The 24,089-nt window shown below is 37.6% G+C and overlaps 1 protein-coding gene across 2 annotated transcripts; it reads right to left on the reverse strand.

Annotated features, from left to right (window-relative positions):
* Positions 1-13,366: 13,366 nt before the first annotated feature.
* FGG (fibrinogen gamma chain) lies at positions 13,367-21,901 on the reverse strand. Of its 2 annotated transcripts, XM_001138780.7 has the most exons (10): positions 21,765-21,901; positions 21,624-21,668; positions 21,251-21,434; positions 21,038-21,131; positions 19,297-19,427; positions 18,860-18,993; positions 17,696-17,880; positions 15,936-16,213; positions 14,128-14,297; positions 13,367-13,585 (listed from the first exon to the last, which is right to left on the reverse strand). In XM_001138780.7, the coding sequence occupies exons 1-10, from the start codon at positions 21,840-21,842 to the stop codon at positions 13,571-13,573; spliced, it is 1,314 nt and encodes a 437-aa protein (XP_001138780.1). In that variant the 5' UTR covers positions 21,843-21,901; the 3' UTR covers positions 13,367-13,570. The 2 variants fall into 2 exon arrangements, with proteins under 2 accessions (XP_001138780.1, XP_009446721.1); XM_009448446.5 differs by lacking the exon at positions 13,367-13,585 and having other exon boundaries at positions 13,915-14,297.
* Between the last annotated feature and the right edge of the window lie 2,188 nt (positions 21,902-24,089).

Raw genomic sequence — 24,089 nt, forward strand, 5'->3', positions numbered from 1 at the left:
CATCCTATTTAAATCTGCAGGAGGTTTGGTTAATCATTGGCTTTGTCCTGTGTAGACAGTCAACCCTCCCTCTACGTCCTTTGTTCCTCCTATGCTGTTGGTATCCCAGAAATTCTTGCTCAATTCCCCTCAGCTTGTTTGCTTCCGATAAGCTGTTGCAAAGGTAGCATTTGATTCTCCAGTCAACAATTAGGAGATCTCACATTCCAGGAACAGGGTGGCTTTGAGAATGAAAAGAGGAGCATAGGAGGGTATATCCATATTTCTAAACGTGAAAGAATATAGAAGGTGCTTAGGTAAGCTAGCTGTAGCCCCCAGTATTAGTGATTTAGCAAACAATATTTCACTTTATGCAGAAATTAGGGTTGGGTGATCTGGCTTATAAAAAATAACTTTGGGGATAAGCTGGCCCTGAAGGCTTTCTATAAATTTATTTAGAACATATTACTTTTCTCTATTTAAAATATTAAGATGACAGCAGCCCCAGGAACAAAACATCTTAGGTTCATAATCCAAGCTGCACCACTTCCCTGCTCTATGCTCTTGGACAAGTTACTTTACCTCTTTATACTTCAGTTTCCTCATTTATAAAATAAGGATGCTGATAAGCTACCCCATGCTTTTATGAAGAATAAATGAGTTAATTCTTGTAAATCTCTCAGAACAGTGACTGTCACATAGGAAATATTCAGTGAATTATGGGAGATCATAAAGTGCCATGAAAAATACCACTTATTTCCTGTTTCTGTGCTAGCAATCTCATTTCTGAGTGTATTTCCAAAGGAAATGAAATCAGAATCTTGAAGAGACACCTGCATTCCCATGTTCATTGTAGCTATATTGACAATAGCCGAGATATGAAAACAAACTAAGTTTCCACTGATGGATGAGTAGATAAAGAAAATGTGTGTATATATATATATACACAATGGAGTATTACTCAGCCTTGAAAAACAAGGAAATCCTGTCATTTGCAGTAACATTGATGAACCTAGAGGGCATTATCCTAAGTGAAATGAGCAGATATAGAAAGACAAATACTGCTTAGCCGGTCGTGGTGACAGGCACCTGTAATCCCAGCTACTCAGGAGGCTGAGGCAGGGAGAATCACTTGAACGCGGGAGGCGGAGGAGGTTGCAGTGAGCCGAGATTGCATCATTGCACTCCAGCCTGGGCCACAGAGTGAGACTCCTTCTCAAAAAAAAAAAAAAAAAAAAAACACGGAAAAGAAAGACAAATACTGTATGATCTTTCTTACATGTGAAATCTAAAATAGTCAAACTCACGGAAGAAAAGTGTAGAATGGTGGTGGCCAGGGCCTGAGGCATAGGAGAAATGGGGGAGATGTTGGTTAGAGGGCGCAAAGTTTGAGTTATGCAATATAAATAAGTTCTGGGGTCTAATGTGCAGCATGGTGACTATAGTTGATAATATTATGCTGTATATTTGAAATTTGCTAAAAAGGTAGATCTTAAGTCTTCTCACCACACAAAAAGGTAACTATATGAGGTGTTTTATGTGCTAATTAGATTAATTGTGGTAATCATTTCACAATGTTTATGTGTATCAAAACACCAATCAGAGAGAAGTTCCCCTTTAAAGGAAAATAAAAAAACAAACATCCAGCTGTACAACCTAAATTATGCAATTTTTATTTGTCAATTATACTTCAATAAAGGTAAAAAAAATCTTCAGCTTAGATTTACCGGATGTATTAGGTTGGCGGAAATAGCAAATAAAAATAAGGGTGTCCCAGTTAAATTTGAATTTCAGATAAACAACAAATCTATTTGAGTATAAGTATGTCTCATGTGATATTTGAGACACACTTAAAATTTTTTTGTTGTTCATCTGAAATTCAAACTTTACTGGACATCCTGTACTTTATCTGGCAATCCTACCTTGCCTCAAATTCTGCTTCCTACATGAAGCCAATCCTAATAGAGTGATAGCTAATGTGTATTGAATGTTTACTAAGTCTTGGGTTCTTTGCTAGACATTTTGCAGGGTACCTGATTCAATGTCCAATTAAAAGCAATCTCATGTTCTTTCATACTTCCTTAGACTGTGCACCACTAATGGCATTTATCATTATAGGAGTACCGTCTGTCTCCTCCACTGGATCATAAACTTGAGAATTGAAATGTTTTATTGGTCTTTATATTCTCCCCAAAAGGTGTGGGCCCTCACTGAGCAAGAAAGCATAAGTGGGTTCCAGAGATGCGAAGTTGCCTGGCTGCCTCCCCCAGCACTGCAGACGTGTGAAGCTTTCTATAAATGGATGGAAGCCCTGGTGCAAGGCAGTGCACTGTCTGCTCTATGGAAGACTCCTTGTCTGATCAAGCTCACCCCTGAAGCAGATTGCTATGATTTTAGAGTTAACTGCAGAGCAAAGAGGAAGCCCCAGAGCCCCATCCAGGTTCCAGAGGGCAATGATTCCATGAAAAGCTGGGTTACACTCACTCACAATGACTGCACTGGCAAAATGTCAGGATTAGATAGGAAGGTGAGGCTTGATCTCTGCACACATTTTCCTGTGCCCACAAGAAGTGCCCCTTTGGGAGGTGAACATGGTATATAGCAAAGAGAGTAACCTGGTAGGCCTTAGGTGAGTCGGCTGAACATAATCTGATTGAAGGTAAATTAACAGAAAACAATTTGGTTGAATGCCACCACCCTAGTGCCATGTCAGGGTGTTTCCAAGGATGCCACCTGAGGGCTTTATCCTTGCCTCTCAGAATCAGCACATCTCACACCCTTTCTTACTCCTGGCCTCTGCTCACATGGCATCTACTCAGAGAGGCCTTCTCTGGCCACCTGATCTAAAGAGCTGCCACTCTCGCATGTCATTCCATTGACTCTGCTTGGTTTTTCCACACAGTACCTTATAACTCCTGGACAATGTGCATTTGGGAAGGTATTTGTTTATTCTGTGTCTTGCCTACACAAAGCTTCCTGAGGCCAAGGCACAAGGACTGGCACAAATGTCAGGCATAGAGCAATTGCTGCTCAGTATCTGCTGGAGAAATGGAAGGCTGTCACCATACGGTGGTGACAATGCATGGTGGGCTTTCCAGCATGTGAGACCTGGATTCCAGCTAAGTGATATGGGCAAACTATTTAAATTCTCTGAGCTATAAATGGGATGATGATATTTGTCTTACAGGATTGCTGTGAAGATTATGTAAAATGGTGTATGTAAAATGTTGGCCATACACAGCAGGAGCTCTAGAAACAGTAGCTTTTATTGTTCCTAGAATATCCCAATGCTCCATGATAAAATGTTCCCTTGTTTTAACTCTAGTACCAGGAGTCCCTAATGAGGCACTTCTGTAGGTCACTGTTTGGCCCCACACTGCAGGCTGCTCACTAGGCTGGGCTCTCTGCCCCATGAACAGGCTGTATTGTAAGCTTTGGAGGAGTAGGTTTTGTTTAGCTGGAAAACCATGCAAATTAATAGGCATGATACGAGTATCATTTTTTAAAAAGCGTGTGACAATAAGGGTATCTTTAAATGTGCAAAACTGGAAAAAAGATGGAAGAAATTTTCAGTTGTTTAAATTATAATCTGCCGTGCATTGGCTTTTTCTTTTTGAGATGGAGTCTCACTCTGCCACCCAGGCTGGAGTGCAACAGCGCCATCTCGGCTTACTGCAACCTCTGCCTCCCGGGTTCAAGCGATTTTCCTGCCTCAGCCTCCTGAGTAGCTGGGATTACAGGTGCCCACCACCATGACTGGCTAATTTTTTGTATTTTTAGTAGAGATAGGGTATCCCCATGTTGACCAGGCTGGTCTTGAACTCCTGACCTCAGGTGCTCCACCGACTTCGGCCTCCCAAAGTGCTGGGATTACAGGCATGAGCCACTGCACCAGGTTTGTCTTTTTCCTATAGATAACTACATCCTATTTACCTTAGCTCTAATGAGAAGGATGTTTGATATATCTATCTTTTTGAGGTTAATGTAATATAAACATTTAAATATAAATGTTAATATAAACATTTGAATGCAGGAATTTACACATTTGTTATGCCATAACTTTTGGCATGACTAGAATAGTTTTTACTAGTTTTAATAGCTTTATTTGTATGGTATATAATGTATACAGAAAGAGTAGAAATTCTATAGCTATATGTTTCAGTTTTAAACTATATCTACTCATCACAGCTTCCACAGGAAAAGTAAAATATATAACCAGTTATCTAGATATTTGCAATGTATAAATACAACTTAAAAATACAAAACAAAACAACAGTGTTATTTTGAATGGAATATTTGTCTTACCCTGGGCTGACACCAGAAATTAAATGTATTGATTTCTGAGAGCAGCTCACTCATTCACTCATTTGTCTAAATTTAGCAATTATTTATCCTATGTATATTATTTCTCTGGTCCTGCATACTATGTGCTTAAGATAAAAAGGCAAACAATGTATAGTCTTTTACCTTCAAGTTGTTTACAATTGGCAAGCAAGTCAAATACGTTATGCAGCTGAGAATTAAGTTAAACTATGTAAACTTGACATTTTTGTAGGTCAAAACAATAATATCTACAGTTTTATACGGTTTAATCTAATATAAAACAATGGAAAAAATCTGTAAGCTATATGCTGAGTTCTGTTAGAACACACAGCAGAGAGTGTTATATCACTTACGTATTGCTTTTTGTTTTGTTTGTGTGAGATATTTCTTAAAAGTCAGATTTAATTCAGGTCTCAAAATACAAGATGTTTCTGAAAAATTCTTATGTCATCTATCATAAAAATCTACATGAATCTGTACATTCTTTCCAAAGACATTTGGTATCCTAATAACAAGAAGATAATGGTACTTTGACAGGAAATATTTTGTTAAAACAATATTAAGTGCATTCTTGGAAAGTACTAAAATTATTTTCTAAATTTTGAAATGACTAAATTATAAAAATTTACAAGATTTTGGCATTTATAAATATAGTCTGATCTGTAATGAATTCACTGGACAACATTGGCAAAGCTATTTAACTTTCTGTAGTTTTTTTATTTTTCTTTTTTGTTTTTTTTTTTTTTTAGAGACAGGGTCTTGCTCTGTTGCCCAAGCTGGAGTGTAGTGGCACAATCATGGCTTACTGCAGCCTGAACTCTTTGGGCTCAAGGGATCATCTCACCTCAGCTGCCTGAGTAGCTGGGATTACCAGCTTGTGTATCTTATTTTCTCTATTTGTCTTGTGCACCTCAAGGGTATTGCAAAAGTTTGTCTTTACCAAGCTGCTTACTGTGAAAGGTAAATGAACTGGTAGGATGACCTATGTAAGTGTGACTAATGGAGTGTTTAATGTTTATTTTCAGAACTCATCAATTTTCTGACCTCAAATGGTTTCCCCAGAAGTTACAGCTGCAAAGATAAAATAGGAATTTCCTTAATACCCAGAAGTGATTCTGAGTTGCACTTAAGAAAGTGAGGAGGAAAAAAAAAGAGCTTTTTGTGATCTTGATTTATTCCATCACACTGTTATTTCTCTTTAATCTCTTTATTCAGGAAAGACACCCACTTTATTTTTTGTAGTTGAACTGACTTTAGATTAATGACCACTTAATTGAATAACTTTTTATCATTTTTGAGATTAAAATCTGTTCTGTTCCAATAATATAATAATAATTCTGTTTTTATCCTTAGGCATAATTTTCATGGTCTTTTACTTAAGCACTTTTAATCAAGTTCTCATTAAGTAGTTATGAGAGTGTGTGTGTGTGTGCAGAGAGGGAGAGAAAGAGAGGTGAAAGTAGAGTCTTTGAGTTTTTCTTACTGTTTTATCTCTTTTCATGTTTAACTGCAGTATCAATTACATAATTCATTTTTCAAGATTAATTTATCTTACCTATAATGTGCGTGATCTAGATTTACTAATTTTTGGCACTTAACATGTATTAAAACTTAAATGCTAGTTTTGAAAAGTAAAACCATTATACAGATAATCAATTGATGTATTAATATCAACAACATGGATTCATTCTCACATCATATCCATTAAATCCATGGTATTCAGCGCATTGCTGGATGGTCTCGCTGTGGTTCTTCTATTAAAGACTGGCAAACAAAATCTACCGGTTGGTGTTGGTTTAACAGTGACATGTTAAAAATTGGAGAAATATCATCTGCAAGGCATGTGGAATTTCCACAAACAAGGAATTATATGAAAAAAAGGGGTAAGTCAATTACCAAGATCCATATAATTATCCGTGGTATTTATTGGGCCCTATATTAATGGAAGATTTTACATAAAAATTTTACTGAGATAAAATTTGACAAAAAGTTACCAAGAAAAACAGTAGAGAAACCTAAACTGAGGGACATTTTACGAAATTCATGACTGGCACACCAGAACAGACTTCCTTAATTTGTGAAGGTTGTGAAACGACAAAGAAAGACTAAGAAACAGGGAACCAGAGGTGACTAAGGAGATGTGACAACTAAAGGTAATGTGGTATTTGGATGGGATCCTGGACAGAAAAGGGACAGTAGTGTAAAAATTGTTGAAATCTGAATAAACTGTGAAAGTTACGCAGTAGCAAGGTACCTGAGTTGGTTTCTTAGTTTTGACGAATGTGCTATAGTAATGTAAGACACTAACGTTAAAGAAAACTAGGGCAGGGCGCGGTGGCTCACCCCGTAACTGGGGCCAGGTGCAGTGGCTCACGCCTGTTGGGGCCAGGCATGGTGGCTCACGCCTGTAATCCCAGCAATTTAGGAGGCCAAGGTGGGCACATCACCTGAGGTCAGGAGTTCAAGGTCAGCTTGGCCAACATGGTGAAACCTCGTCTCTACTAAAAATACAAAACTTAGCCGGGTGTGGTAGCGGGCGCCTGTAATCCCAGCTACTCGGGAGGCTGAGGCAGGAGAATCACTTGGGCCTGGGAGGTGGAGGTTGCAGTGAGCCGAGATCATAGCAGTGCACTCCAGCCTGGGCAACAGAGTGAGACTCAGAAAGAAAAGAAAGAAAGAGAAAGAAAATAAAATAAAAGGAAAGGAAAGCAAAGGAAGAAAGAGAAAGAGAGAAAGAAAAGAAAGAAAGAAAGAAAGAAAGAAAGGGAACTAGGTGATAGTCTAGTGAACTCTGTATAGTACCTTTACACATTTTCTGCAAATAAAAACATGATTCCAAAATTAAAGCTTTATTTGAAAGCAAAAGCAAGCAAATATTAAAGTTTTAAAATTATATTTCCAAACTTAACATAATTCAAACCCCACACAGCAATACCAATCTTAAGAGTAAAAAACAAGAGTAAAAAAAAAAATTTTGTTTTATTGTCTCTGAAACAGTTACACATATTATCTCACTTGACCCTTATCACAGCTTTGTGATGTAAGGAGGACAAATTATGAAGGAAAACATTTCCAGTCCAAGGTCACTTAAATGTTAGGTCATATTGTCTTAATGTCACATTTTAACTATTCGTCCCGAAATATTTCAAAGAAGCCACTTTCATAACAGAGTGGAATCTGCCCTCCTATGTTTATCTAAGTAGAGTCAACATTTAGATTTATTTAGTGAGGATTCTCTACTTGCCTCAGTTCACCTCATGCTTTAAAGTTGCCAGTAGAAGAAAATCTGGGTGAGGATCTGGGAAATAGGAGTGAGGGCCAAGGATACGGATTTTGGATTTGGGAAACACATTTTTGACCCAGCTGTATACATGATTAAATGTCATGATCCTGAATTTACCACGATTTCTTCCTTCAAATATTTCCCAATGAAACTGAGGTGAGCAAGAGCTTAAAATTGTGCCAGCTACCCTTCCCAGAAAGCTTTCCAGGTTGCTACAGAGCAGTGTTCTATAAGCCATGGTTGAGCCTACCATCAATGCCCAGAATGAGCCAATGGCAACAATACCATTTGGGCCAAAGCTCATGTTTATGATAACCATTAGTCTATCTTTTAACTAATTTTTTTTTTGAGACAGAGTGTCACTGTGTCACCCAGGCTGGAGTGCAGTGGCGTGATTTCAGCTCACTGCAACCTCCCAGGTTCAAGCGATTCTCCTGCCTCAGCCTCCTGAGTAGCTGGGACAGGCACGCGCCACCATGCCTGGCTAATTTTTGTATTTTTTAATAGAAATGGGGTTTTGCCATATTGCCTGGCTAATTTTTGTATATTTTAATAGAAATGGGGTTTCACCATGTTGCCCAGGCTGTTCTTGAACTCCTGACCTTGTGATCCACCCTCCTTAGCCTCCCAAAGCACTGGGATTACAGGCGTGAGCCATCACGCCCGTCCCCTTCTTTTTTTTTAATTTTTTTTTTAAATTTTTTTTATTTTGAGGCAGGGTTTGCTGCTGTTGCTTAGGCTGGAGTGCAGTGGTGCAATCACGGCTCACAGCAGCCTTGGCTTCCTGGGCTCAAATGATCTTCCCACTTCAGCCTCCTGAGTAGCCGGCACCACACCATTCCCAGCTAATTTTTGAATTTTTCTGTATAGATGGGGTTTCTCAATGTTGCCCAGAATGATCTGGAACTCCTGGGCTCAAGTGATCCTCCTGCCTTGGCCTCCCAAAGTGCTGGGATCATAAGTGTGAGCCACCATGCCTGGTGTTTTTTTCCTTCTCAAAGCAAAAAATATTAACAGGCTTCCAGTATATAGATCATTAGTGGAGAATAATTACAACTGATGTACACTTTTATGGGGTGAGTTAATTCTGTAACAAACATTTGTTCCAAAATAATTTGTGAAATCTCTCTCCTGAGAATCAATATCATCAAAACTATGTTCTCTGATTATAATGCAATAAATTTAGATAATAATTAAAAATAGACCGTTGAAAAACTCATAAACTTTAGAACCAAAAAGTGTTCACTTCATAACCCTTGGGTTCAAAAGGAAATCAAGGAAAATTATGAAATACTCAGATTGTAGATAGATCTTTTCTTTTCCTTTTCATTCTGCTTTCAAACCACAAATTCATGTGTGGATAGATCTTAAAAACACAATGCTGAAATAAAAAAGTAGTAAGTATGATGAAGACTTCAGCAGTGATTGTCAAAGGATTTGTGGTGAAGGACTAGTTTTATTAAAATTCTAATCAGCCACAGACCAGGTTTTTATAGAATACAATAAAAATAATTACTAAAAAATGAAATGTTAAAAAGCAATGATATTCAAAATATAGGCCCATATTTTTATTATGAGATTTGAAAGATATAAAATTCTATCTCAGTAAGTATATCAGTACAAATATAACATAGGAAAAAGTTTCTCCCTGCTAATTCTCAATTTTTGTACTTAGTGCAGAAAAGTAACAGAAGTTTCGGGACCAGTATTCTAAGTAACACTAACTTATAGCATAATGTCATTTGCATAATTTAAAAATACATACACACACAAAAAAACCATGATTTATAAGAATGCATACAAATAAAGAAACAAATATCAAACCTATTAAGGTGATTGTTTATTAAGGGGAAGATGGAACAAAAAGGAAATGTGAATAAATGAGAATCAATCAATCAACAAAGCAATGAGAATGATGTACTGGGAGTGTGGTAACAACTTCTGTCTCTGCACGCATACACGCACACACACACACACACACACACGCATGCACAAACACAAAGAGATAAATGAAACGTAGTCTTTCCCACACTCTTGGTCTCTTTCACCAACTTATTTATTTATTTATTTTGAGATGGAGTCTCCCTCTGTTGCCCAGGCTGGAGTGTGATCTTGGCTCACTGCAACCTTTGCCTCCTGGGTTCAAGTGATTCTCTTGCCTCAGCCTCCCAAGTAGCTGGGACTACAGGTGTGCACCACCACGCCCGGCTAATTTTTTGGTATTTTTAGTAGAGACGGGGTTTCACCATGTTGGCCAGGATGGTCTCGATCTCTTGACTTCATGATCTGCCCGCCTCGGCCTCCCAAAGCAACTTATTATTTTCCATCCACTTTGACTCATCTTACTATATTTAACTTTTTCTCACTCTTTGAGCTACATCAAAGTGATAAGAAATCAACAGGTACACGTATTTCCCACAGGGTTAAATGTGTATTTTGTTTTCACCCTTTTCATCTGAATAAACTGAAGGTATCTATTATAAATACCTTGGCTAGTTTATACTAATTAGAATCAGAGCAAAAGAATTTTGGATCTTGGAAAGATTTCAACTATGCTGTCCATACATTTATTTTTTCATTTCTCGCTCACTTTCAACCCACCCACAGGTATGAAACAGAATCTTCACAGGTATATTTTAAAATCTTGGTATTTGGTCAGGAAGTCATCACCCCTCTCTGTTGATTCAAGAACTCTGCTCTGTAGTTGTATGGTTTAAAGTCACAGTATCACTACACCTGATATCTTCCTTTGTAGATGCTTCCCTCCATAGGTTTGTCACGGTGTAAGACACTACACATCTGCTTTGCACTTCGCCTCGCTACTTTTCAGTGACTAGAGTTTTTCTGTGTCCAGGAAAATAAAGAGGAGGGCTTAGCAATAGTCACCTGTGATTTGAGCTGTGAAAAAAATATATAATCTGTCTCTGGGAGACCCCAAACTCTTTTTTTCACTTAAAAGGTTTTTTGGTTGATTTCTCAACATAACCCTTTCAATTGCCACTTTATTTGAGGAGACATGATGCAACTGAGTCTAGAAGGGTTTTTCATGCTTTAGTTCTTACTGTAGCCTTTCAGTGCTCACTGCTGGATATTAATAACTAAACAAGTAGAATTTTGAAATTCTTTTTTTTGTCTCTGCCTCACTGGGTTGCAAAGTGAACCACAAAATTAATATGTACTCGTTATAACAAGCCAAACAATGCAGAGATATCTAAAGAAAAAGTTAGTAGCCTCTTTCTACCAATGAATGCTGGATTATTCAACATGCAGATAAAGCTTGTACTCAGGATACCTACAAAAATCAGGAGACTCCTAAATGTTTTTGAAAGAATGCTATATTTGATATTTCAGAAGAAGAATTGGACAAGTGATAATGGGAGACATCAGGAATCTTTAGACCTCCTTATATTTATTTTGTGTTTTCGTATTTTTTTGTTTTTGAGACAAGGTCTCACTCACTCTGTTGCCCAGGTTGGAGTGCAGCAGCACAATCACGGCTCACTGCAGGCTCAATTCCCCAGGCTCAAGTGATCCTCCCACCTCAGTTTTCCTGGTAGCTATGACTACGGGTGTGCACCACCATGCCTGGCTAACATTTTTTGGTATTTTTTATGGAGACGGTTTTACCATTTCGCCCAGGCTGGTCTCAAACTCCTGGGCTCAAGTGATCTTCCCACCTTGGCCTCCCAAGTGCTGAGATTACAAGTGTGAGCCATCATGTCCAGCCATGTTTTAGAATTTTCATGTAATTATATATTGTGGATTGGTTGACAGGAGAACGAGTATGTACAAATAAGGATATATGTCAAGATTATATTTTGTTCATGAAGTATATGTATATACAACTTTACATAATTTTTATTTTAGAATTATTCTTACATCTTAAAATTTCACTTATTTTGTAAATATTTCCATATTCATAAAAAGCTATTGTGCTTATATAATCCTTATATTCTATTTTATTTACTAATAAACTATCTTGCTTGTCCATTCTTCCACTGTTAAATATTTTCTTAATTTCCTACTAATATGAAATTTACATCTATATTTTTATTTCTGTATATAACTATTTTCTTTTTTAAAAATGATTTTCTTGGGATAAATCACTAGAGTGATATTGCATGAAAACTCATGAATATTGTATATCTCTTTGTAGCTATGACCAGATTGCTCACACAAAGGATTTTATAGGTTCACAAAGGGTAAACTGTATGCATTCTGGCTTTAGAAGTGGTTTGGAGGAGGATGAGATGGTAGCAGGAGAGGCTGGATGTAAGAAAGGGAACAGGAAGTGGGTGATTGCCCTTATCCTGGCAAGAGATATGTATCTCAACTACAATGGTGACAATCGGTATAGAGGAAAAAAGTGAATATGATAAATATTTAGGAGGTGAATTCAGCAGGCTTGATGAGTAATTGGATATGGGGAGGTAGAAATTGGATACGGGGAGGAAGATTGGAGGATAAGTCACTGTTTTTTTTGCATTTGAGGACTGGATGGAATAGAACAGGTTTGGGAGAGTGGAGAACACTGAGCATACCATGTACTATATCCCCAAATCCAACACAATGGCTACCACAAGGAAGGCATTCAATAAATGTTAATTGAATAAGTGCTTCATGCATACATGTATATATGAAGGCTGCAAACAATGAATCAATGTTTCTATTTTCCAAAGCCTCCCACGTCTTCGGTTGTATATCTAGAAGCTGACTTACTGTTTTTATCTCTTCAATAGGATATCTTAAATTCAGCACTCCTGATAACAAGAAAGTGAAAAGATTAAGAAGGAAATTGTGGGCCTGGCATGGTAGCTCATGCCTGTAATCCCAGCACTTTTGGAGGCCGAGGCAGGAGGATCACTTGAGGCCAGGCATTTGAGACCAGCCTGGGCAACATAGTGAGACTCTTTCTCTATAAAAATAAAAATTAAAGAAAAATTAGGCAGGTGTGATGGTGCACTCCTGTAGTCACAGCTACTCGGGAGGCTGAGGAAGGAGGATCACTTGAGCCCAGGAGTTCAAGGCTGGCTGCAGTGAGCTACTGTTGTGCCACTGCATTACAGACTGGGTGACAGAGTGAGACCCTATATCCAAAAAAAAAGGAAAGGAAAGAAGAAAGAAAGAAGTGTGAAAAGAAAGAGAGTGCAAAGCCAAAGCTCAGGACTTCGGAACAACCAGACCCATCTCTCATAAAATTAGCCAATTACTTCCCACAGTCAGCCTTTTGCTAAGTTATGTAGATTTAGCTATTCCTTAGAAAGTTGGCGAATGAACCTGAACTCAGGCTGCTAAAAAGTCAATATCCCTGAATCAGAAGGAAGAGATGGCTCCATTCAGCTCACCTCATGACTAGTGAGGGATAGGGCAAATAGCTCCCTAAAGCTCTCTGCTCTGAGTTGCAGTCCTTTCAGAGTGACCAGGTCCCACCACAGGTGTTTGGAGCTAAAAGGTTCTGCTGGGAGACTCCCCAAGCAGCTTTCCTGTCTCCAGCTGCACTTTGGATACTATGCATCTTGGTTGTGTGGCTGTGACTCCTGCTTAGTGATTATGTTCTTGTATAGAGTATTGTCAGTTTGGGTTGCTGTATTTTCCTGTATTTGTCCTGTATCTCCTAGAGGGCAAAAGCCATAATTGCTATTTCCTTTGTAACTCCCAAAGAGTTAGGCATAACATTTAGCATAAAATGAGGACTCAATTACTACTGATGGTTGCCCAATTGTAATTGGTAAATTGGCAAAAAGTGGTGGTTTTTAATGGTCAATAAAGGTACCATGTATCTAGTCTTAGGAAACAAAAGGTTTATTGAAATGCATGTAGATAAATTATCATCAGCATAAAACTGTTATGGAGTTTTCAACATGGGGTCTTTTGCTCTTAAAATGAAGTGAAGCTTTGCAAGTCCATTGTCCAATAGGAAAAATATTATATCTCTCTGTTCAGATAAAGTCCTTTAAAAAAGTAAATCTCTTTTGAAACGGTCTTTTAAACGTCTCCAGCCTGTGAATATATAACAAAACAAAAACCATATTAAAAAGACATAATTTTCTCCATTTAAAAAGAAGAATTAAATAGGAATGATTTAGGGGTAATAAACAAGGAAAATACCTAGGAATTTGAAACTCTAAAATGTTCTCCTATTTTATTAAGTACATACTAAAATATTTGATATAATGAAAATAATTTACGAAGACAAAATAAATGACAAGTGGTCATAAAAATGCAAATAAAGTCAATCATTTTATTATTATATATTTAGGAACAAAGTTGAAATGTTATCTCCTCAAATAAACAATTTTTAAATAACTCTGATATCAGTAATTTGGAAATACAGTCCTAAATGAGTTTTAATTTCCATTGAAGGCTAAATGTCCTTAATAGAAGACTTGAAATCAATAAATATAGTAAGAGAAAAAAGGAAGAAACTTTCAGAGAATTTCTGAAACTTTGTGGGTCAATAGAAATTAGCAGTTAATTTTCTACAAATCATCCTCAGGGTAAAGTGAGTCATATTCTGTTTCCACAGGGTGCTCTGGTCTGACCTGTTTGGCTCCCCCCAGGTGGTGTTGCTGTCCTTCTCCAATTGTGAGTCTGTTGAATGGGATTATCTTCATAGTGGTTTTCTTCATGGAATACCACCGGGTTTTCCAAGTGGCCCAAATAATGCCATTATCATAACCATTAGGAGTAGATGCTTTTGAGTAAGTGCCACCTAAAACAAGTCGTAGATGTACATATCATTATTCTGGAATCTTTTTACCTCTGCAAGTCTATGAAGAGCTGTCTATTACGAAGTGCATTGCCAGTTACATAAAATTTATAGTATTATCTGCTAACTGAAAATATCTCCAAAGATTCTTAAAATATCAATTTATAAAATAAACATATTATTAAACAACGTCTGTGCTGTGACTCATAGTCACATCCACACTTTAAATTTATTCACTACTAGTAGGGCTAGAAACCCAAAGTTCCCTAATTGGCCTCTGTCCCTAAGCTTATCCATCCTGGACTCAGCTGCTGTGGACCATCTTTCTTCAGGCAGGTTAGAAGAGAAGGAGCCACAAAATTCCTGATGAGGTCAACTCAGGTTATTTGAAAGCACAATTTTGTTGGTTGATTGAGGAGCTTTAGGAAATGGTTCTGGCATGTTATTTTATGTCTCCATTTTAAAGTGCAGCCTCTGTTGATTTGCCTTCTCCTTGTCCTAGGGAAGCAGATCTCATATAATTCTGTAAAAGGCTTGTCAGAGCACAACACTGGCATGAACTACAGCTCTGGCATGGCGCCCCGGGTCACACAGATCAAGCATTTTCCCTTAGAGTTTCTTCTCATTATGTGGTTTGTGAGTGCAAAGATAAGTTATGTTTCTCCAATTTAAAAATATTGTGAAAATCAAACTGTTACTTTAAATAAACTGTGCAAAGTTTCCTAGTTGGTGATTGGCTAGGACATCAGGAGGTAAGGTTGCTCATCTTGGTAGATGAGGAGACTATGGTTTGCTACAAGCCCGGAGTGGTTTGGAACACTGGTTTCACTCATCTACCCAGCAGATATGGTAGGGAAGCCCTACTGATGCTAAACAGGTCTGGTCTGACTGTTTGGCTTTCCCAGGGTGGTGTTGCTGTCCTTCTCCAATGGAGAGTCTGTTGAGTGGGATTATCTTCATAGTGGTTTTATTCATGGAATACCACTGGGATTTCCAAATAATGCCATTATTGTAACATGGATCCTTTAGCATCGGTAAGGCTTCCCCACACATAACTGCTGGGTAGGTGAGTGAAACCAGTGTTCCAAACCATTCCAAGCTTATAGCAAACCATAGCCTCCTCATCCAACCCCCATCCTAAAATAAGTGTCTACTATCCTCAGACTGGTCTCTTCTCTCAAGCTTTCACAAACCCCTGCCCTTACCAGTACTTGCCTTCTCTTTATTCTGTTCCTCCAAACACCTGCTCACTGCGTGTATCTGACACAAAGCTCATGGGAAGCCAGGTTAATGTGTCAACAAGCATCCATATAGTAATGTTAATCCATCCAGATCATTTATGTTGTATGTCTAAAGGAGATACCACAACCCACAGTGCCAGCTATGATGGTGATAGTTTCACATATAATGCCAAACTACTGGATATTTTGCAGCAGGTGGATTTCTTTAGAAGGGCTAATTTTAGGCATGAACTTGGTATTATCCACTTCCAGTTTCAAAGAACTTAGTTGAAATAAAGAACATGATAAAATCCCTACTATCTTTATAAATTATTCTTCATTTCTTCATATCTATTTATTATTTTTTATGAAAATAGTATACACTATACATTAACTTGGAATCTAAGAAAGGAAAACATACCTTGGTAATAAACTCCATTGAGATGGCCAGCGTGACACTTGTTCATCCACCAACCAGATCCGTCCTGTTCAGCACAGTTGCCTTCAAACTTATCATTGTCATTGTCCCAGGTACTGAACTGCATGCCATTGTGGGATGTGAAAAACTTGTCACTAGGATCATCGCCAAAATCAAAGCCATCAAAGGCATCTCCAGCATCCCCACCAGCGAAGTAGGCATATGTTAGGCGGTACTTGTCAGCTTCAGGTCCCACCTTGAACATGGCATAGTCTGCAGTACTGAGAAGAAGGAAATACAACCATCACATGCCGACCCTCCTTAGGGATCTCAGAAGTTCCCTCTTTTGTAGGACGCTTCCTTGGAATTTTTGACTTTGTTTCTTAAGGCTGAAATTTGCTCATTGAGTGAAGTTTTTTGCAAATCTGGCAAGAGGCAATAGATATGTGAACCAGTCCACAGCTCATTAACACTTCCGGGATGGGCCTAGAAGCCTTTGAAGCATCTCTGAAAACTAATAATTGCACTCATTTGGATGCTTTTTTGCTTGTTTCATTCTAAGATCAAATCCAGATGTGTAGATGACTCTAATTTCATATTTTCTACTTTTATTGAAATGTTATGTGTTGCACACACATTATCATAGATCACAGAAAGTATCTGACCGTGAGTGACCCTTAACTATTGCACAAAACTTGAAGGAGGTACAGTTCCATTAGCCACTCATACCACCTGAAGGGTTAGGTGCTAAAGGGATTTTCTTTCTCAAATCAGTGTGGTAGTGGCAAGAAGGAGAGCTTCTGAGGGCATTACACAATCAAAGTCTTCCCTGTGTGGTCTAAAGCATGTGAGCTGAAGGAGTTAGAGAGATTCTTTCCTGGAAAAAATTGTGCAAGTGGACAACACTTCTACAGAGTGGGGGAAAGGATGGGCCTTAATGAATGAACAGAAATTTCCAGAAAATATTTAGCTTCTTTTCTAATCTCCAGTAGCTGGGAAATGGAAGGTCCTTTCCTAGAAGAAGGTCTACTGACTATAGCACTTTCTGGATTAAAAACCAACCAAGCAATAAAAAAAAGTCCACGTGTTTGAAGACAATATATTTCACTATTCCTTAAACATAACAAGAGGGTTGGATATTTTTCTGCATTTTAATTAGGTAACAATGCTTAAAACCTTCAAATATCTCAAGCAAAAAGAAGCCTCTAGATCACCAAAAGAGCTAGCTGGTTTACTTTTAGGGTAGCTCATGATTTGACAGAATAAATGGCCATTAAGGCACTGAGAAGTCTGAAGAGGCTGTATTTGCTTTTCAACCAGGATAGTTGTTAAGAGGACAGGCTCTAAAGTTAAACTACTTGAGTCTGAATTCTACCTCTACCACTTATCAGCAATGTGACTTTGAGCAAGTTAATCTATAAAATGGGATTAATAATAATACCTGCTTTGTGAAATAGTAATTTAGACTAGATAAAATTATAATTTTATGCTCAATTCCTGGGACTGATTAAAAGTTCAGTAATTAGCTATTATTCTGAATGGTTCCAGGGTAATTAGATTGTACCAATACACTTAGATTCATCCTGAATAGAATTTACCTTTTTGGATTGCCCAAGAACCAAACAGACTCCTGGAGAAAATGGTGGCTGGATGTGCTGTTTGCATTTGTCAGGCTGCATTTGCCATTGTCTATTGATAGTTGGAAAGTGCACATTCCAGGCAATCTTTACAATAAAAAGTTAGAAGTCATTTCAAAACAGTACCTGATTCTGCCATTCCAGTCTTCCAGTTCCACTCTTAATGCATATGGGATGGCAGACTGTGTGCTTATCAAATGAATCTTCTCATTTCCCAGCCAAAATTCTGTTGTGCCAGTAGGAGACAGATGTCCAAATCCTTCTTTATATTGAATCCAGTTTTTCTTGAAATCCACACTGCCATCAAGTCTCTAATTACACATTTGCAAGAGCAAAAGGAGAAAATAGACTATCAATGTATGTAAAGAGAATGCTGTCAACATTTTGTCAAAAATACAGAGCACTGGTTCTATCAACTCCCAACTAAGTGATCTTGGCCAAGCTACCTCAGTTTCCTCATGTATCAAATAGGAAAAATGATGGTTACTTCTTAGGGCTGCTGCAAGGATCATGAGAGAGAATATGAGAGAAATACTTAAGAGGGTTCCTGGCACATCATAAACTCTAAATGAGTGGTAATATTAAAAAGACACCTAGATGACTTCAGAACTCTAGCTGGATATTACTGATTCTTACACTTATGATGGAACCCATTGCTCAATCGGTGTCTGGCAACTAATGCTTCCACCATTCATTCCCTCTGAGCACCCCCTGTAGAAACAGTTGTAACAGTGGTGGGAGGTAAACAGAAAGTAAAGGAGCCAAGATTCCTAGTGGGTATCAGCAAGTGGCAGATGCAACACAGGTTCCTTGTCTTGGAGCAGCCCAAGTGTATCCTCTGGTGTGTGAAAGGGTGGTGATGGTGGTGGGGTGGTGGGGGGTGGTGTTGGGCTTCCTCATCTTGTGATGGGAAACCTCAGGTCTTGACCTACCTGACAAAAGAGTTTCCTCCTTTTTCTTTGTCACTGTGGTACTATGATTATGTGCCATCATGAATCTACAAAGTCAGTGCCAGTACAATATAGAGTCAAGTCACAAACTCTGAAACTATACTGCCTAGGTTCAAATGCTGACTCTGTTGCTTATTAGTTATGTGGTCTTGGGCAAGTTATTTAACCTTGTGTGCCTCAGTTTCCTTTTCTGTAAATAGGAGTAACAGAAGTACCTTCCTCTTAGGGCTATTGCAAGGATTAAATGAGCTATGGTTCACAAGGTGCTTAGAAAAGTATCTGCCATATGGCAGAGACAATGTAGGAATTTATTAAATACACATGATGGGGAAAAAATTACCTTCTGAAACACAGTCCATCCATTTCCAGACCCATCAATTTCACAGTAGACTAAGAATTGCTGGTTAGCTTTCAGAGGTTTGATAAAGTAAAGCCCGCTCTGTTTAGCTCCCTTATTGGCAATGTCTTGACAATCTAGAGAAGGAGAATCGACTTTTACTGTGGTTTGAAATGCAGGTAAGACTGTGCCAGCCTTGAAAAATAGCTTTTAACATGTAGTAAACTATTCATTTTCCAAGAATAATTTTCTTACTTTTCACATCAGCATTCCTTTTAAACTGTTTTTTTTAGCTATTCAAGAAAGGTCTAGACAACTGAAATTCTTAGACTTAATGGGTAGCCACTTTCTAAACTATTCCTATACTTTCCAGTACATACTTTCTCCTTTACATTATTTACTTTGATGAACATAATCCCAATATAACCTTCATCAGTTACCTTTCCCAGTGATATCATGGATTTGCACCGTGTCTTTGCAAGGTTCCTGGCACTGTGCTTCAAGCTGGGCTACCTTCTCTTTCAGGTTAACAATCTTTTGATTATTTGAATTATATATTTCCTGCAAATATCTGCAAACAGAAACATAAGATAACAAAAATAAGAAGACAAAAATAAGTATTCCTTTCAGAAGAGTAATTTTATATTTTCTTTGAACTGCTAAGTATTTTCTTAAGAAGTGCTTTCTGATAAATTATTCCATTCTTGAGGAAAATGTAAAATTATATTACTAAATTAACATGAATTAAAATTATAAACTTTTTGAAAAAGAAAAACAAATCAAAAAATCAATTAAAACAGGAATACAATGTGGACCTGAATCTTTTTACTTAGAATGGGGCATATTGTCTCAACTCCCAACACAAATAACAAAGTCCTTGTCAATAAGCAAATGTCACTGACATTTTGCTTTTTACTTTATGCATAAGGGACAGCAGATAGCAACCTGCAAGAGTGGCGAGACTGGTTAATAGGAACACCGTGCCCTGATGCTTTAGAAGCAGGAAAGGCTCAGTTCAGTAATTCACATGTGCTGAAGGAGTGTACCTTTCACTTGTGGATCTACTGAGGCTATACATATAAGCTTCAATCTAAAATATAACTTACACAGGGACATGATCTGGAACGTTATTGTATGTAAAATAAAACAACAGATACTTCCCCTTTCTTCTTTAATGCTTCTGGTTACATAGCTTTGGGAATGGACTGGGGGAAGTAAAAACCCTCCTTTTGTAGTTACTTACAGGGTGGCTTGTAAATATCCAAAAATGATAGAAAACTGTCTACAATGCATAAACCGTTCTTTCTTTGAAGTAAAAAAGGGTAGACAAACTATTTGTCCATGTTTTCCCTCTACCTTGTCTTAGGCAATTTCTGTACAATAACCTCCTTCAACTTCAATGATGGACAATAATAATGCAAGTAATAATAATAACAATAATAACAAGGGTCCTCTGATAGCAAAAAGAGGAGAAATCTTTCCTGGGCCACTTCTCCCTAGCTACTATTTATCTCAATTTCTCAAGCTGCTTTGAGAAAAATTCAGAAAAAAAAAATTGGGGAAAAATATTAAAACTGTATCTGAGACCTTATGTTCAGAAAGTTTATGAGTCCCTGAGAAGCTGTTAACAGAGACATTCACTTCCAAATGAAGGCAAGAGACTATGCAGGTTCATTCTGCAATGATCAATATGAGCTTTGCAATATTTGCTACACTTAGTCTCTCAAGACATGTTTCTTCCTGCTCCACATTCAATATAATTTACTTTAGGAGCCAAAATCCTTACTATGCCTCTGATTGCTAATTTTTTTAACCACCAATTTGTCAACACTTTTATAAAGAGGATTTTATTTTCAACACCCAAATTCCTATGAGATTGATTTTATGTTGTAAGATAAATGGGGGATGGGGAAAAAATTTTCGATAAATATGGTCAAACTAGCATTTGAAGACATCTAGAACATCTTTCTTCAATGTGATTATTAATAAGCAATTATAACCCAGTATAATTTATATTGCACTAAAAACTTCTATCTCTACTATGCTCAACATAATCAGGCATAATGTCACTGGGATATTATAAATGGGGAAAACACATTAAAAATTACTTTCACTCAAGTATAGAATATTAAATAAAAACTAAATCAGTCTTGCAGAGCAAATTAAAACAAAAATCCTTACCGAATACTTGTGTCATGTGTTAAAATCGATGCTTCATATTTCATAATTTCTTCTAACATTTTCCTGGACTTCATAGTAGCAGCATCTATCATATCTGTAATATAGGATCAGAGACATAAAAATCCTTAAGCAAATAGAACAACTAAAACAACAGCAAAAGAACTTCACAGATTATTATTATTATTTTTTGGTCAGTAGTCTTTATTTTCTCACTTGGTTTTGATGATTCATCAGGATTATAAGTGAGTTGGATTGCTTTTATCAGCTGTTTGACTTCTGATGTTTTGTTTTCAACTTGATGTAAGATGTCTTCCAAAGACTGTAGATCCTTGTCTACTTTGGTTTGATAAGTAGATAGGAAATCTGCAATGCCACAGGTAGTTGGGCAATAACTACCCTGAAAATATAACAGTGATTAAAAATGTTGACAGATGCTACTCTTAAAATCTATTAAGAAAAATAGGTAAAACCTAGACTATGTTTTTAAAAAGTTACAAGTGCCAGATGATATTTATGAGGGAATTATTTCTATTCCTCTGCCCCTCTCCAGTTCACACACAAAGGGAGAAACATAAAAACTACTTACGAATCTTTCATCTAAGATGCAGCAGTTGTCTCTGGTAGCAACATACTAAAAGAGAAAAAATACAGAAATTTCACTAGTTTATTATCTGTTTTATTTTCCAGCTTTCCATTTAAAACAACGTTTTGTGAAGAGCACACTTACTGCTACACATGTTGAAGAGAGAAATAAAAGAGCATAGAAGTAGAGAATTAAATTCCGGGGGTGCAAGGACCAACTCATGATGTCTGAGTGCCCGGAGCTCCGAGCCTTGTAGCGTCAGCACTGTCACCTCTCAGGCTCCAATTGTCCCTTTATGTAAGCTCCTGGGATAGCCAGGACTGCAAATGGCTGGAGCTGATCACGGGGCCTCCTTACCAGAAGGGTGGGCAGGTCTTTCCCGTTCCTTTTTCCTCATCCTGGCCCCCAACCTATACTGTCAGGTTCCCAGATTTTGCACACAGGTTGAAGCTCCTCCTTTTTGGCCCAGCTCAAGGTTTTTTCTCTGATCCAAAATTATCTGCAAAGGCTAGTGAAGCATTATCCATTGCTGTGAGGAGGAGGGCAGTCCTGGAGGCTGTGTGATGCAACTTCTTCCAGTACATGGCTGAGAGCAAACAGATATGACCTCGAACTAAGCAAACCTAGTCTATCCTTAAGATGGGTCCTGCTGCCATCACCTGAATTACCAAAAGAACTTTCTTAGCTTAGGGATCAGTTAACACTATTATTTTAGCCTAGGGATCAGTTAACATTATTATTTTTAATCTGTGGCTGTGGCAGGAGGAGACTGACTTCCCCCATGTCCCAGTTCACTATTTCCAGGAATGAATGACCCTGGAAATACATTCCTGTCCCTCTGTGTCAACCATGTTCATAGGCTCTCACTTCTCAGGGAGCTTTTGAGCTCAATCTTCCCTTTGTCTGAAGGTGGGCTTGGCACCCCATCTGCCACAGAGAAAAGAGCCAGGAGCCCACTTCATTGTTCCTGTGGTTCCATCAAGCTATCTCAGAGAAGAGAAAAATCTACCTCCCTTGTATCTAAGGGGAGTAGAGGCATAGCTGAAGGAAGGGGCAAAATGAGATGCTGGGGAGGGGCCATCATTTCTGTTTGGCCCTTACAGCATCCTTGTGTTTGGGAAAACATGTCTGTCATCACTGCCTATTGAGATTTATCACTGGGCGTTACACTATTATTAATGTCTCTATTTTTGGTTATCCCTCATTTCTTCCTCTGGAACCAAGCTTATTATAAGTTTTGATGAAATATGTTAGTGGGAGAAATGCCTCCAGTTTGAAAGAAATACTAATACTTTAATGTTTAATTCTGTCTTTACAAAGGTATATTTATTGACTCAAAAACAAAGATAAATGTTCATATTCAGTAAATAATCAATAATTATAACAAAGTGAACACATCAAAACCAGATTTGTTGCTTTTCTTCTCCTCCTTAATATATCCCTCTCTGACTTAGCAGTTATTGTCAATCATATCACCATACCACCAGCCAATTAAGTCTCACAATCTTTCTCATCCATCTTTTCCACTCAGCTAATCAGTTGTCAATCAAGTCAGTTGAATTAAACATTTAAGTATTAGTATTCTTTCAAACAGCTCTACCTCAGATAGCATTTGTAGCAACCTTATATTATATGTATACATGCTGTATCCACTGCATTAGATTGTAAACTGATTTCTGTGGCTACGGCATCTAACATATATAGCTGTACTTAACATAGATGTAGTTAACACTCAAGAACTATGTAATGACTTGAATCAGTTGCCTCTGTGAAGAAGTATGGGATGCAGAGGTGGAGGACAGGATTGGAAAAAAAGGCTTTATTTTTCTCTGTAAACTTTCTATATTTAGAATGTTGAATGTATATAAATATTATCTACTAAAATATATATAATGAAAATATGTAATTATTGATCATTCACAAAGATTTACATAGTACACTGATAATTACATCTTGCTAACTTTTTAATATGATTTGAACATGAAAGGTGACTCAGGCATCGCCTTTGCCTTCAAGAAGTGTGTAGCTCAATTGGAGAATGTATAAATAAATAGTTGTTAAGGCTCTGGAGTCCATCTCCCTAGGTTTGAATCCCATCTTTACAATTTACTGGCTGTGTGATTCAGTACAAGTTACTCAATCTCCTTGAGTTCCATTATCCATGTCAGCAAAAGAGAGATAATACTTATGATATGGTATTTACTTAATAGGGCTATTACTAAGATTTAGTGGGATAATGTGTTGAGCACATTACCCAATTCATGGTAAGTGTTAAGTAAATGTTTGTAAGGTTTATGAATTACCAAATATATTTGGTATAAAATCTATGTCAATAGGAAACTCTTTTAATAGAGCTATTATTGGTAGATTTGGTTCACAGGGAACAAGCTTTGTTGTTCTAGCTACAGAAATTCTCTTTAATAAAAAATCTGTTGCAACTAACTGCAGTCTCCTTATGTAAGATTCCCC

This window comes from Pan troglodytes, chromosome 3 (genome assembly GCF_028858775.2).
Source record: "Pan troglodytes isolate AG18354 chromosome 3, NHGRI_mPanTro3-v2.0_pri, whole genome shotgun sequence".
In the NCBI taxonomy this organism is placed as follows: domain Eukaryota; kingdom Metazoa; phylum Chordata; class Mammalia; order Primates; family Hominidae; genus Pan; species Pan troglodytes.

Excerpts from the sequence above, each read along its gene's own strand:
- FGG (XM_009448446.5), bottom strand. The coding sequence starts at position 21,842 with ATGAGTTGGTCCTTGCACCCCCGGAATTTAATTCTCTACTTCTATGCT. Across the intron at positions 21,669-21,764 it reads TCTCTTCAACATGTGTAGCA|TATGTTGCTACCAGAGACAA; the intron begins GTAAGTGTGCTC and ends TTTCTCTTTTAG. Across the intron at positions 16,214-17,695 it reads GACTGGAATGGCAGAATCAG|TACTGCAGACTATGCCATGT; the intron begins GTACTGTTTTGA and ends CCTTCTTCTCAG.